The sequence below is a fragment of the Excalfactoria chinensis genome, chromosome 2 (genome assembly GCF_039878825.1).
Source record: "Excalfactoria chinensis isolate bCotChi1 chromosome 2, bCotChi1.hap2, whole genome shotgun sequence".
Lineage (NCBI taxonomy): Eukaryota > Metazoa > Chordata > Aves > Galliformes > Phasianidae > Excalfactoria > Excalfactoria chinensis.
Window position 1 is genome coordinate 60672395 of NC_092826.1, and position 15752 is coordinate 60688146.

A 15752-nucleotide genomic window follows, 5' to 3' on the forward strand; every position below is an offset into this window, starting at 1 on the left:
CGTTTTCCTCCCAGAGCTCCCTCAGCCCGTCGGCTCCCGCAGCAGCCGATTGGCCGGCGGCAACCTGCGTGCCGATGGCTGCCCTCCACCCTGACGCCCATCCGGGGCGGTCCGCTCACTCCTCCGCCCCCGGCGGTCTCTCCCTCCGCCGTCACCATGCACCGCTCACTCCGCGCCGTCCGTCGGCTGGGCCGCTCCGCGGGTCTCTTAGCATCGCCTCCTTCTCCCGGCACAGCCGCCGCCAACGCCGCCCGCTGGGCACCGCTGCGCGCCGCCATGGTGAGCACCGGGCCGGGCTGGGGGCGCCGTGACCTCTACCGGGGCAGCTGTCCTCTCCGTGGCTCCGCCCCATCGGCTCTTAGGACCCTCCGCCGCTCGAGCGCTGCCTGGGAGCGCTGTGCCGGCCGTTTAGCCGCGGCGATGGTAGGGTAGCACTGGGAGCCGTCCTGGGATCGCGGCCTGCCGAGGCCTAGTGGCCGCACTGAGCTGACAGGCTGTTATCTGTATCGCCCGTAGGGGACGGGATTTGATGTGAGCGGGGCCTGCAGGTGTCCGAGCTGTGGCGGAGCTCCGGCGTGTGGAGCTGCTTCTAGAAATATCTGGAGAGTCTTGCGGGCTGCCTGAGAAGTAGGGAGGTGCTTGGGTTGGGCTGAAGTATGAGGGGAGCGGGTTTGTTGTGTGTGGTTCAGTGTGAGAACGGGAATGCAATTCCATAAGGGAGTCTGAAGCTGAAGGAGAGCATTATGGACTGTGGGTGTCTAACCTTTTTGGCTTGCCTGGGCTGTACTGAGTGAAGAGGAATTGTATTGGGCCACATAAATGGTGTATAATATAATTAATATGTATAAGTAACAAAACTTTTTAATGTCCTTAATTGCAGCGTAAAAAGGGGGTAACAAATACATGAAAACAGGATGAGGGGAAGTGGCTTTAAACTGAAAGAGGGTATATTTAGACTAGATATCAGGATGAAATCCTTTACTGAGAGGGCGGTGAGACACTGGAATAAGTTGCACAGTGAGGCTCGGGATGCCCTCCCTGGAAGCACTGAAGGCCAGGCTGGATGGGGCTTTGAGTGACCTGGTCTAGAGGGAATGGTCCCTGTCTATAGCAGGGGAGTTGGAACTGGGTGATCTTAAACGTCCCTTCCATCCAAACCATTCTGTGACTGTGTGACATATATGTTATAGATAGTGGCCTTTGTGCACTTGTTGAAGGCCCAGTACCTATGCAAGGCAGCAAGCTGACAAGAAGTGCAGTGTAGTGATCTTTGCATGTCAGGAACATGCCCTGTGCTACACATAGGCATTAATTACTTGAGTTCAGATAACATGAGAAGTTAGAGCAAAATGTGCCTCTGAGGATTCAAACTGCCCTTGAATTCTTATGGGAAAACTTTATATGTTTTTATTCTCAGGAGCACTACCAAAAATGTACCAACTGCTATTTAAATGGAGGCGGAGGGAAATAACAAACCAAAGCTCACACTTCTTGAGGTTTGCAGGGATTTTGTTGGCAGCAAGACTTACATTTTGGAATAATTTACGTTAGATACAACCTAGTGTGCATGTGTCCCTGTAGTATGACTATTACACAGCCTCAAATTAAAGCTAAATTGCACAAGCTTTTTCTAAAGAGTATGCATCAGAATTTGGGACTCAGTTGATTATATAAAGGAGAGCAGTTTTGTGGTAGCTTTTAGGGACTGAACTGGAATACTTACATCCAAAAGTTGTCACGTCTCTAAATGAGGATATAATTTACCACAGGAAAGCACTGTGGCAGCAGTTCTGTTTGAACTTCTCCAGTGCGTGATGGTGCAATCAGTCCTAGCTGATCAGTACCCTGCAACAAGGCAAAATGACAGTTCTGTTTGCATAACTGTTAAGCCTTGGACTATGGGTGCTTGGGATTTGGCAGAGACAGAGCCTGCCTTCTCAAGAACCACTGCGGGTGTAGGGGAACAGGGACTCTCATAAAGCCAGTCAAGAAGGAGAGGCCAACCTAAGGATTGGGGAAGTGTGTATTTCAGAGAAATACCACGCTGGTTCTTGAGTACTCAATATAGATAGCTAATAGAGTTTAGTTAATATGGTTGAGAAACTAGTTTAGTTCATATGGGTGAAAAGAAAATCCTGCCTTCTTGGTTATCTGTCATTATTAATCAGCAAATGACCCTGAGCTCCAAGCGGCTCACTGCCCTATTAATTTCACTGGAGACTAAAGGTATGTAATGTGGAATTTGCCAGGGAAGTAACTTTTCCAGTAACAGAGCTTTGCTGTTAAAAGGTATTTGTACTGGGGGTACTGATCTCTCCTGGCTCCTATTTGTCTTTGTTTCACCATTGTTGACACTGTAATTATGTAAGCCTGAGGAATCAGTTGTGCAGCTGCCAACTCTTTTTGTCTGAAAGGTTGCAGGCCACTTCTTCACAGTGTTTAAGCATAGATATTCTTGGTTATTGAACCACTGACCCTGTTAAGAGCTGAGCATGGAATTGAACTGATTCTGCTTATCCATTTCTATAGAAAGCCTTATGTTGCCTGCTTATCTGAAGTATCCAGTTACCAAAAGCAGGGATTTTAGAGGCCAGTTGATATCTGTGATATCTGTGTTTTTCTTTACCACGTATATGAACATTAAGTGATTAAAACAGACTAGAGAGAGTTCAGGTTTGTCAAAAAGGAATATTGATCTGTGCTCCAAGTAGTCTTTCTGTGGGGTCAATGTCTATGGGAAGGTCAAAAGCAAGTTGTGGGGAGCAGGAGAGCAATACAAGAGCTAACCCTTGCTGATTGTGGGCTGGGCTGCAGTTTCTTCTGGGTTATGTGCAACATCTGTGCTGCATGAGAGCCCTGAGCAAGTGGGACTGGTGGCTCTGCTATGTGGTTACTGGTGTACCTAACAGCAGGGCCTCTCTGTCTGGCTGGGAACTGGGACAGTAAAATACTGGAATACTCCCACTTACAACTTGCCACCTGTGATGGTGTAGACATGGATGGACTGCTGGAGAGTTGCTGCTGCTGGAGGAGGTGTTCTGCACAAATTCAGCTGAGCTCGTCTCTAGGAAGTCCAAGACCCACAAAGTAAGGAGAAAGTAAAGCTGACCAAAGAGAGAAACACTATGGCTTCAGCAGTGGACAGCTAGGGAAGAGTAAGAACTGTGCAAACATATACGATGCTTTCTTCTTTCACTTACACAGACTTCTAATTTTGAAATCAAGGACTTTCTCGAGTCTGTGGCTTCTCTGTGTGATAACCCAGTTCAGATGGTTTTTTTTTCCTTACTGCTTATCTTGTTTTTCCTGAACACTTGCAAGCTTCTTGCATCCACAACATCAGTTGGCAAGTGGTTCTGCCAGTCTGCACCATGTGTGAAGAAATGCTTCCTTCTGCTTAGCTTGAACCTGCCTCCCACTACCCTAATATTGTTGCTCATGTTTCTTGTGCTGGAAGAGACAGTGAGCAGCTAATATGTGCTGCCATTCTAGCAATTCTAAGGGTCTCGTTTTTCCTGCAGTCCCCAGCTTGTCTCTTTCTGAACTACACAATCAGGCTTATAAAAGCTGTACCTGCACTTCGATCAGCCTTACTGCCTTTTTTTGAGCTGTTTCCAGTAATCATAGAATTACCCAGTTTGGAAAAGACCTTGAAGATCATCAAGTCCAACCACAGCCTAACCATAGTACCCTAACTCTAACAACCCTCTGCTAAATCATATCCCTGAGCACCACATCCAAATGGCTCTTAAACACATCCAGGTACAGCGATTCAACCACCACCCTGGGGAGCCTATTCCAGTACTTAACTACCCTTTCGGTAAAGAAGTGTTTCCTAATAACCAACCAAAACTTGCCCCGCTTTTTGAGATCAGAAAACCAAATCTACAACCAGTATTCATAATGTACGTGAATCATGATCACATTTTCCTAATGGCTCCTAACATTTGATTTACAACTGATGGTCGTTGTTAGGCCAGAGCCCATCACTGTGGATGTACTACTATGAACCTGGGATTGTTTTACTCCATCTGTGATTAAGAATTCACACAGTCTTTTTCCCTTCCCCGAGGACTCTATAAGAAGGTAACCTCCTCTTGTGGGAAAGGGTGAACATCTTTCTCATAGCAGATTGAGGCTTTGCTGGCAGAAGTGTGGGGAGAGAAAGAGTAAGCTGCCCCTCTGCTCCCTGTGAGGAGCTGTAGCTGCCATCAGCCTCCCCTCAGCTTCTGTGCTCTGGGCTGAGCCAGGGACCTGAGCTACATCTCCTGTATCTTCCTCTCTGGGCCCCTCACCATCTTTGTAGTCCTCCTTTGGATGCTCAGCAGTAGTTTTATGTTACTGCGCATACACAGTGGTATATGTAGTGTTGTTGGGCTTAAGGTGAGAATTCACAATCAGCAGCTTAGTAGTTAATTACTCAGATGCTCCCTTTGAGTATTTTAATTCCCACATGCAGTGTGGATTTCTGATTGATAGGGCTTCTGTTACGTTGCCTGGATTGATGTGTGAACCATGTTAATTCTTAAGTTGGGCTCTAACAACAGAGCCATTCTGTAAACTGTAAAACGAGTTTCTGATTCTTCAAAATGAGTCTTTCATCGGGATGATGTGTTTCATGCAGTGAGCAGCCAAAGTCTGAAGTCACTCAGTGCTCCTTTCACCAGTGGTTCTGCTAGGCTGTGTAATATTTGTAGCTGTGACTCTTGTAGCAAGACAGGTAATCAGACTAGAAACATGTCAAAAGTTTGTACATATGATTAAAAAAGTACTTAAGACAGGTTGTGTGTCTTTGTTCCCCTTTTTTCCCCTTCTTGCACATTTTTTATCAGTTTCCCCTTTCAAGGAAAAGATGCTTTTTACCAGTGTTTGAAACATGCTTTTTATTTTCCTTTCCCACAGTCCACTCAAGAGTCTTTTAGGATAGAATATGATACCTTTGGTGAACTGAAGGTCCCAAGTGACAAATACTATGGTGCTCAGACTGTAAGATCTACGATGAACTTCAAGATCGGAGGTGTTTCAGAAAGGATGCCAGTAAGTAATTCAAGCTTGTGTCTATGTTTACTACTTCAGTATCTTTTGGGATATGAGTGAATACCTTTCCTTAATCTCATTCTGGGAATACGGTCACCTTTGAATTTTCATTGAAGTTAGAATTTTCATGGTGAGGTGTTGCTTTTTTTGTGTTGTTTAAAAAAAACCAAAAACCCACCTGGGATGAATAGAAATCTTACCAAAGAGCAAAGGCAATGGATGGAATAATTTGAATTACTGTTACTGTAATGTTATGTAGTTTGTTACTGAAGATATTTAAGTGTAAGGGGTATTTAAGTGTATTGAAGGTTCCTAAGTGTAGTGTTTCACTTGTTTTTCACTGCTTTTTCACTTGTAGATGTGATTAAAGCATGAGTGTATGTGGACACTGTCATTCTCTATTTTTGAATGTACTGAAACTTAAGCCAATCTGCCTTCGTAATTCTATTTTAGAAACAAATCCAGTCCTTCTTTTCTGTTCATGTTAATACTTGTAGTTGGTTTTGATACATACATATAGAAAAGGTGAGTTATGAATTGCTTTCCGTACCGCTTGGATAAATGTTACCTAGAATGAGAGGACATACCACATGCCCTAAATTGCTCTTTGGTTGCTTGGTTGGCTGTTGCTGTGTTTAACATCAGAAGGGGTTTGATTCAGAAATAGATCTTTGCTGTGGGTTCCTAAGTGTTCTTTGTGAAAAAAAGATTACATGTGTAAATTTACTCTTGTGTCTCAGGTTCAAGTTATAAGGGCCTTTGGCATCTTGAAGAGAGCAGCAGCCGAAGTAAATCAAGATTATGGTCTCGATCCAAAGATTGCTAATGCTATCGTAAAGGCAGCAGATGAGGTAGGAATGAACTGCTGAAAATGCTGGAGCTGTCACTGTGTATTTGGTTAGCTTCTCTTGGGAATACTGTTTGAGGGCTTGGTGAAGATGTCTTGTATTTCTTGAAATGTTTGTCGTTAGAAAACTTTATTTTTCAGGCTCAGAAATCTTTTACTTTGTTTTACATTTGTGGACATAAAATACAGTGTTGTGATGTGTTTTCATATTTATGTTACAAATAACAGAATGCAATTTTTCTTTGCAAGTAGGGTTACTGACTACTTGCATAGTGTCTTGGCAATGAGTCGTATCAGATAAATAGTTCAAAAAAGCCTAGGAAAAGAAGAGAATTTTGGTTCATTCGCCTACTGTGAAGTCTGCTATTCATGCAAATCTGCATTTCGGAAGTCTCCAGTCTGTTAGGCAATTGCATCCCTGTATCTTGAAGACCATCTGCAGTCTGAATAGTTTCTCTGTTACTTATCTGTTTCCTCTTCAGACTTAGGATTGCTAGTAAATCTGTGCTTTGTAAAGTATCACTTTTATTGCTAAAGAGGATGATGTGAGAGACAGAAGATCTCCACTTTCTCAGGATAAATGCCACCCAAATGCACAGTTATGAATGAGCAGTAACTAAGGTACAGTAATACTGTTTGTGCTGTTTTGCATAAACAACATATATTTAGCTGGAATAATTGTTTTACAGAGCCGTCTTGTTCCTCAAAAGCTTTGAAATATCTCAGTACGGGCAGAAGCTGTGTCCGTTCTCTACCATCTGTAGTACCATGACTCTCAAGCTCCAGGAGCTTTGGAGAACTCTCAGAGTATATTCAGTCTTTTCTAGCTACAGGTGGATTAGAGGTTTTGGTGGCTAAAGGCGCCTTGGCTCTGAAAGCAGTTGGAGGCTTTTTGATTGCATTTTAAAAAATGCCTCCTCAGTGACATACCTGAAAGAATAAAAAGAGAGATACAGCGAAGAGCAGAGTTGCTTTTGAAAGTGGGAGCTCTGCCTCTGTGTAAAACAGGAAATATCTAATAAGGCCTTTTCTCGAAAAGCATGATTCCAGGAGGCCTGTGCTGTAAGCTGAAAATGTGGAGATGGAGATCTGACCTTGGAGTTGTGACAACAGATCCCTTGTTTTGCATTCTGTGCTTCTCTGGGGTTGATAATGCATGGGAGTGATACTTGTGAGCACAGATTTTGAAATTATTACATCCCTAGAAAAAACTCTGTGTGTGGATGAGGTTCATCAGGGTCCGAAAAATGTAGATTGAAGAGGTGAATATTTATATTTGTTGCTTTGTCTTGACTTGAAATGGCAAGTGTCACAACCTACAGAAGGTGTAAATTGGTATAGACATCTGTAGCTGATCAGGATCTTCTTTCCATGGGTTATCAATACATATGAATCTTGCAATATATTGAAGTACAGCTGCTTTTTTCTTTATCTTTTTTTCCTGGTAGAACAGACCTTCTTTGTTTTTGCATTACAGGTAGCTGCAGGAAAATTAAATGATCACTTTCCACTGGTGGTGTGGCAGACTGGGTCTGGAACTCAAACCAATATGAATGTCAATGAAGTGATCAGCAATAGAGCTATCGAGATACTAGGAGGCAAACTGGGCAGCAAAACTCCCGTACATCCAAATGATCATGTTAATAAAAGCCAGGTCATTATACTTGTATTTTACTTCTTTTAATTTTATTATTATTATTTTTTTAAATTCTGAGTTGTTTTACAGCCACTGTTTAGATTATTTTTATATATGTTTAAATAAAATATCAGATCTATTGATAAAATAGTTGCGTTTACGGCTTTAGCAACAATTTTCCAAGTTTCAGGTTTTTCAGATTAAAGGAACTTTGAAGGTTTGGTCAGTGTCAGCTCTGAACTTTTGTGCTTGCTCAAAATCGTATGGAGGCTACGGAATTACCATGACAAGATCAATATCTTGGTCTTTTGAAGTCAGCTATAATTTCTTTAAACCCCCCAATCCACTTGTTATATATATTGTATATTCTGTAGCAATTCTCTTGTCCTTTGGTATATTTAGTTTCTGTGGTTATAGTTATAAGGCATAGATTTTATTAATTACATGCTTGATTGGAGCCTAGAATATTTGATGATTTCTTTAGAGTGGCTTGTGGAACGCTGCTAAGTTGCTTACCGTGTTCTCAATTTCTTCTTCATAAAATAAAGGGAATAAAGCCATATATGTAAGTCTTAATACTGTAAGGTATTGTGGTGAGAAAACCCTGTAAGTAAGTTTCTGAAACTTCCTTCACAGAGTTCAAATGACACTTTCCCAACAGCAATGCATATCGCAGCTGCCCAGGAAGTTAATGAGGTGTTGTTACCTGGACTGAAGAAGCTACAGAAAGCACTCGAAGCAAAATCTCAAGAGTTCTCCCAAATCATAAAAATCGGACGCACTCACACACAAGATGCTGTTCCACTTACGCTTGGACAGGTACGAAGTAAAAACAGACATTTGTTTGGAGAAAAGTTGTAAATATATCGGAGGAAACAGGGGCAAATTTCAGAAGGCTATAATAAGTTAGAGATAAATGAGGCAACTAGCTGAATCTGTGAATATTTTCATCTTTTTTTGAAGTTTTGCTGAATGCTGTTTTCTAATAACTGCATTGGAAGTGTTCCTAAAATTTTCTGTATATTTTGCTTATGATGGTAAGATATAAATGATTTCAAGGCGATGTTTGATTGCCAAGTAACAGAACTTATTTCTATTATTCTGATAGTTGGTGGAGCAAGGTGGATTTAGCCTGTAATCAGTAAGTTTATATAAATAAGGCTTAGACAACACATGGAACTACGAAGTATTTTCAGTAGAAGTCTGTTCATGGTCATAAGTGTATGAGAAATCATTGCTATTGTATTGTCAGGAATTGCTTAGGTTACCTTACTTGGTAAGGTATTTATTTTAACTGAACTGATAAAAAAAATACCTGTAAAATTTGTTTTATCTTTTTCCCAAGAAGGCACAGGTGGGCTTCTGATTAACTCAAATTAAGTGAACAAGGTTCTGGATCCATTTGTCTGATTGCACCTTTAGTCTTTGTTAATGCAGCCTGAGGTCTGATATACCTTGGATTCAGATTTTACGAAGTACATAAATGAGATACAAGGCAAGAGAAAGATGCATTGTAACACACGTTTTTATACACATAGGTTGTTTTTATGTGTAGGTTGCTCTTGCTGTGTGAGCAGTCTTCTAATATCTATAAACTTTCCCTCTTAATGAAAACACCTTTTAGCGTCTTGGTAAAGCTCAGTGCCTTCAGTAAATGAGCACTCTTAAAAATCCAGATAATTCTACTTTCTTATTGCTGTGTTTTTCTTTTATGCTTCATTCTTTCAAAGGAATTTAGTGGCTACGTGCAACAAATTAAATACGGCGTGGCTAGGATTGAGTCAACCATGCCAAGAGTATATCAGCTGGCAGCTGGTGGGACTGCAGTTGGTACAGGATTAAATACAAGAATTGGCTTTGCTGAGAAAGTTGCTGCTAAAGTGGCTGAATTGACAGGTAAGGAATGATATTCCTTAGTTATCAATAAAACAGTACATATTTTGTAAGCCTTATACTTAAAATTTTTCATGCAGAGTATTTTTCCTAATGGTATTCAGTGTAGTGAGAGTAGCTGCAATGAATTTGGCTTACTGGAAATGTAGTGTTTCAGACTCCTATTAGTAGCCCAGCCATACTTCTGTTCTATTTTCCACTTCTCTGACTCTTGATCAGTTACTTACCACACTGAGTTTTCTGATCTGTAGACCAATTTTTCAATGTCATAGTTTTAAAAATGTCCCCAGAATGAATGCATATGTATTTCACTTAAGTATATTGTAACTGCCTATCAGCAGTATTTTTGTGTTAACAGATCTATTATTCACAGTCTAGCAGAAGATTAAGATTTTCTTGTACCTTGGCAGGGAAAATGTGACGTAAACAACAGCTGCTGAGAAGCAGTGAGGGGCTTGTTTTGGTGCTTGGAGAAGCAATCAGTGTTGTAGGAAGCTGTCCCATAGAATCATGTAGAATCACAGAATGGCTTGGGTTGGAAGTAACCTCAAAGATCGTCTAGTTCCAAACCACCTGCTGTGTGCAGTGTTGTCCATCTTACACTCATTAGGTAAACCATGTGTTGAGGGTTGTACAAGGTTGAAACAAATAGAGCAGACTATTGAAACTCCTCATGTTCTCTCATGGGAAATTTATTGGCAAAGAATCATAGAATCATAGAATTACCCAGGTTGGAAAAGACCTTGAAGATCATCAAGTCCAACTGCAGCCTAACCAGTACCCCATCTCTAAAAAAAAACCTCTGCTAAATCATATTCCTGAGTACCACATCCAAATGGCTCTTAAACACATCCAGGGATGGCGATTCAACCACCTCCCTGGGGAGCCTATTCCAGTACCTAACCACCCTTTCTGTAAAGAAGTTCTTCCTAATATCCAACCTGAACTTGCCCTGGTGCAACTTGAGGCCATTTCCCCTCGTCCTGTCACTTGTCACTAGTGAGAAGAGACCTGCCCCACTCTTGCTGTAAGAACCTTTCAGGAACTGGAAGAGCGCGATAAGGTCTCCCCTCAACCTACTTTTCCCCAGACTAAACAGCCCCAGCTTCCTTAGCCTCTCCTCATAGGGCTGATTCTCCAAGCCCTTCACAAAAGGGCTTCACGAAAGACAAAATGGAAAGTTGGGAATGATCTCGGCATCTGTGAAATGCAGAAGTGCATACAAATAGAATGGGAGCCAGTGTTCGGCAGGGCCTGCAAAACATGGTAGGAATTTGCACTTCCTCTAGGAAATGAGATTTTGCTACTCTTATTGTTTGTACTGATAAAATAAGCTCAGAGCAGCAACACTGTGGGGCACAAGTACAGCCCACAGTCAGCATCCGTATTTTATGTCCACCACCACTAATACAGCTTTGCTGGGAATTTGTTTGTAGGGCAGAATCCTGAAGAAATGTAGATTATAGAACCTATGCTCAGATTGCAGATTGAATTAACATAAGTAGAGCTGTGGCTTACATAGCTCCTGTGCTTTTGCCATTGCCAGCAGTTTCAGGCCTTAATGAACTTTTGCTTGTTGCATCCGGATGTCATTCCCTTCCAGTGCTAATACGTGATGCATCTTTTTTCTTTAAGTAGCTAACTCAATTGTGTAATGGCTGTGCTGCAAAAATCCCTATTTCTATAACTCAAAGAAAGCATCCTTGAAATGGAGAGTCTAAAGAGTCTAACAGGAGTTAAGATGGATACATTTGGGCTAACCTGCAAGAGAGCATTGAAATTTATAAAGTATTAAGGTGCAAAGCAAATGGCTGCATTGCTTAGTATGCAATACAGCATGGAAACTTGAAATCCATATCTTTGCTTCTCAAATTTGACTTGATGCTCAAATTTCACATTCTTGTCTATGTTAATGACTTTTATTGTGCCTCTAGTATTGAATTGAATCAGTTTAAGAAACGCATTTTTAAGGAAAGGTAGAAAGAGAGGTGAACTTAGTGTTACTAACATAATTTTATGATAAACTGTGTGGTTGGTTATCTGATTTATGTCTTCGTGTAAGTGCCTAACAGGTTTCATATTCCTCACTGTCCCTGCAGGCTTGCCCTTTGTCACTGCTCCCAATAAGTTTGAAGCTCTTGCAGCTCACGATGCTCTAGTTGAACTCAGCGGAGCTATGAACACAGTGGCGTGTAGTCTGATGAAAATAGCTAACGATATTCGTTTCCTGGGATCTGGACCACGCTCTGGATTAGGAGAACTCATCCTGCCTGAAAATGAACCAGGAAGCAGTATCATGCCAGGTATGAAGAAAATATGCAGAGGAAAATTTTCTATTTCTTTTGTTTTGGACTGCTAACTCTTTAACGTCAGTAAATTAATTGAAGTGATTGAAGTGATTGAACACTTCTGTCAGTTTTTCTTCTGTCATATTTTGCCAAAATTCATAAGAATCACAGAATGACCCAGATTGAAAGGGACCTCAAGGATCATGAAGCTCCAACCCCCCTGCCTGGCAGGGCCACCAAACTTCCACATTTACTAGATCAGGTTGCCCAGGGCCCCATCCAGACTGGCCTTGAACACCTCCAGGGACACACAACTTGCACAGTTATGCGTTGGCAAGCACATGAAGGAGAGTAATAGCTGTATCTATTTATTCTTCTCCTTGGCCTAGTAAAGGCAGCGTATTGATTTTTTGTTACAAAATAATTTTAACATGCTAGTAATACTTGTCCTGAATTAACTGAGATTTGGCAATGATTTACCAAGCATGTTGACCTGCTTGAGTAAAGACAGTTAACGATCTCTTGATTATTCAAGACTATAGTAATGAACAGCTGCTTAGTTCATGCCTGTTTGATCCTGCTCTCAAAACCTCAGCAAACTGCTAAGGCAGCCAACTGGGGTGGCCTTAAAATCTTCGTATTCTGCAGATTTTTCTTTCTAGAGAAGACAATAAGACTGAAGGTTTTATGTTTTGCAGAGAATGGGGAATAAATAAGACTATAGTACAGTTAATACCATTAATGGAAATGGTTTTTTTCCATGGTGAACAGATGCAAAGGAGTAAAATGTTACCTCCGAGAAAGTATCTTCCCTTGAATGTGATTTGGTAAATGAGAGAACAAATGATTGATTAATTGACTTCCTTACTCTTCATTGATGTTCTTCTTTCCCTTTCACAACCAGGAAAAGTGAATCCTACGCAGTGCGAAGCGGTTACCATGGTGGCAGCCCAGGTTATGGGAAACCACGTTGCTGTTACTGTAGGAGGTAGCAATGGGCACTTTGAGCTGAATGTTTTTAAGCCCATGATGGTAAGTTCTAAAAGCTGTAAAATATTTAGGGCTTCTGAAGTCATCATTTGTACAGTCAGATAAATAGAGAAAAACTCGATGAATATTTGGTCAATACAGGCAATGGAGACTCGGATAAAATGTGAAACGTTATTCTTTTGTATGGTAATTGTTATTCTGACAGGACGGTAGCAGTCTTGTTACATGAAGATATCTTACTCTGATAAGCTTTTGTCTTAAATATGTGTTGCACATACTGTTGTTTCATTGAATTGAATTAAAAGATGTCAAATTAATTGAATGTTGCCTGTCACCTGGTGCTGAAATCGGGATGTTTTCAAATGAAGTCACCATTTGTATTTTTCAATTAAACCCAAGAAACAAGCAACCAAGCAGGAAAATTGAGAGAACAACAAAAAATAATGAGAGAAGATTGTGGAGAACAGTGTGTAAGATAAAGTAATACTGCAGGGGTTAGGGTAGGGATGGTCATTTTAAAAACAATGAAGGTGACTTGTGGAAAAGATACCAATGTTACGTAGAAATAAAAGGAAAGCTGTAGAGTTCCTGGCTTTTTGTTAGAGATAAGAGGCACAACAGAAGCAGGGTGCCATATGCTGTTTTTCTACACTGCATGTACTTGCTGATATCGCTTTTTAAATGGTGTTAGAAATTATTAAGATATTTTTTTTCTCCCATCTGAACGAACTTCTAAGGACATAACAGCTGGTTTTGAAGCTATTACACCCTGCCTGCCCCACACCCTCCAAAAATCACATTGAACAGCTAAGAGATGTAACTGGCAGAACAAAAATTCTGATAGCCAAATAAAGAAGATGAAAAGGGGAGGAAAAAAAAATGGGATGTTATGTATTGTCAAAGCAGGGGGCTAAAGCCAGTCATCGTTGTACTTTATAGTGTAAAATGTTGTTTTAGTATTGGTTCCTGGTGACAGGGGAATGACCTTGAAGGAAATACTTTCATTAGGGATAGAACTAGAGGGAATGGTTTCAAGCTGCACCAGGGGAGATTTGGGCTGGACATTAGGAAGTATTACTTCTCAGAAAGGGTAGTCAGGCATTGGAATGCACTGCCCAGGGAGGTGGTGGAGTCACCGACCATGAGAGTGTTCAAGAAACGTTTGGATGTTGTGTTGAGGAATATGATTTAGCTGGGAAGTATTGGTGATGGTTGGACTGGATGATCTTCTAGGTCTTTTCCAACCTTGATAATTCTGTGACTCATTTTTACTTGGTATTTGTGAATTGTTGTAACAAGACGTTTTTACATACTGTGGTCTTTAGGCAAGAGTTCATCTCTTAAATGATTCTCAGAAAATTACTTCAAGTGGGAGTAACTGAGCATAGCCTGCAGGAGGAATATGATGCATTATTTTATGTACCACTTTACTGCAAATCAGGTGCATTTTGGGGGATAGAGAGGCACCAGTTTGGAACAGATGTGCCCGATTGTGCAGCTAATGGTATATGAATGCAATATTTGTTATTTTTTTCTTCTTAGATTAAGAATGTTTTAAACTCTGCAAGACTTCTTGGAGATGTTTGTGTTTCTTTCACTGACAACTGTGTTGTTGGAATCCAAGCCAATACGGATAGGATCAACAAACTAATGAGTGAATCCCTGATGTTGGTGACAGCACTTAATCCACATATAGGTAGGTTTCAAGCTCAGAAAAGCCTCAAAACATTGTACTTTTATACTTTTTAGAAACATTATGTGGCACACATTGTTTGTATTGTCACAGTGTTAGGAAACCAAGTTCTGGGCCAGGCCAAAAGTTGGTTTCCTCTAATATCACCAGTTGTTGTTGGTGGTGATAAAGATATGTCTTGCTTTTGCAGTACATAACAGTGCATTAAAGAAATAATACAGAACAGAGAAGAGGTTCAGAGAATTTGTGTGCGTTTTGTCCTGATTTGGCTTCTAGTAATAGCAGAAAGTGAAACATGAAAATAGGAGGAAGTCGCGTAAAAGTTTTATGTAGTCTACACCAACATCAAGACTACCTTAAGTAAGGAGTTTGTATAATAGATGTAGCCCATATTTACTGCAAATTGAGTTAAGTAGTAATAGCAGAACCTAGCAAATTAATTCTTAGAAAACCAAGTGTTTCACTATCTTCTCATCTCTAAAAGCAACTTCTGAAGCTGAACGTGGCTAAATGGTTTCTTTTTGTTTGCTACAGGATATGATAAAGCAGCAAAGATTGCCAAAACTGCGCACAAAGAAGGGACTACGTTAAAAGAAGCTGCTATAAAGTTGGGATTCCTCACATCAGACCAGTTTGACCAGTGGGTGAAACCTAAAGATATGTTAGGTCCTCAGTAATGTCTTGAAACGAGACACCTGCAAAACAAACAAAGAAAAACCCCCCACACAAAAGTGTTCTTAACTTAAAATAGAATAAAACGAAACAAATATAACCTGCTTTTCATGGTGTTATTTTTTGGGGGGAGGTGGTATCTGATGCATTAAGATCAACTGATCTTATGAGGAAGATTCTGCTGCTTTTTATTCATAAATTAGAAAATAACTAAAATTTCAGTAATGTAACTTAAAAGGCGTTTTATTTTCTAGCAGCTAGAAGAAATTAGAATCACAGAATGGGGTGGGTTGGAAGGGACCTTTAAGATCATCCAGTTCCAACCTCCCTCCTATATGCAGGGACACCTCCCTCCAGACCAGGTTGCTCACAGCCCTGTCCAGCCTGGCCTTCAGTGCTTCCAGGGAGGGGAAAAAAAGAAAAAGCTGTTGTAAGGACAAATTTTGTTAGTTAATTAATTAATTATCTTTGATGAAACCACTATTACATGCGTCCATAAATCATGTGTGCATCCACTTTTTATGAGAAAGCATTTACTTTTCATTGTCATCTTAAATCTATCCTGCAGCCTTCTGGATGTTTTGTTTTGAAGGACGATATCCAGCCCTTCATGCCAAGACCTGAATAAGAATTCAGAACAATTGCAGGTGGCACATCACCCATAGCTTCAGTCCAACCAAGAGCACCGTCCTTGCC

General features: G+C 40.9%; 1 protein-coding gene across 1 annotated transcript; it reads left to right on the forward strand.

Annotated features, from left to right (window-relative positions):
• Nucleotides 1–85: 85 nt before the first annotated feature.
• On the forward strand, nt 86–15162 carry FH (fumarate hydratase). The gene is made up of 10 exons (XM_072328707.1): nt 86–279; nt 4903–5037; nt 5778–5888; nt 7362–7538; nt 8157–8339; nt 9251–9416; nt 11513–11716; nt 12606–12733; nt 14234–14387; nt 14919–15162. Exons 1-10 carry the CDS (start codon nt 157–159, stop codon nt 15059–15061), a joined length of 1524 nt encoding a protein of 507 aa, XP_072184808.1. The 5' UTR covers nt 86–156; the 3' UTR covers nt 15062–15162.
• Nucleotides 15163–15752: the final 590 nt, after the last annotated feature.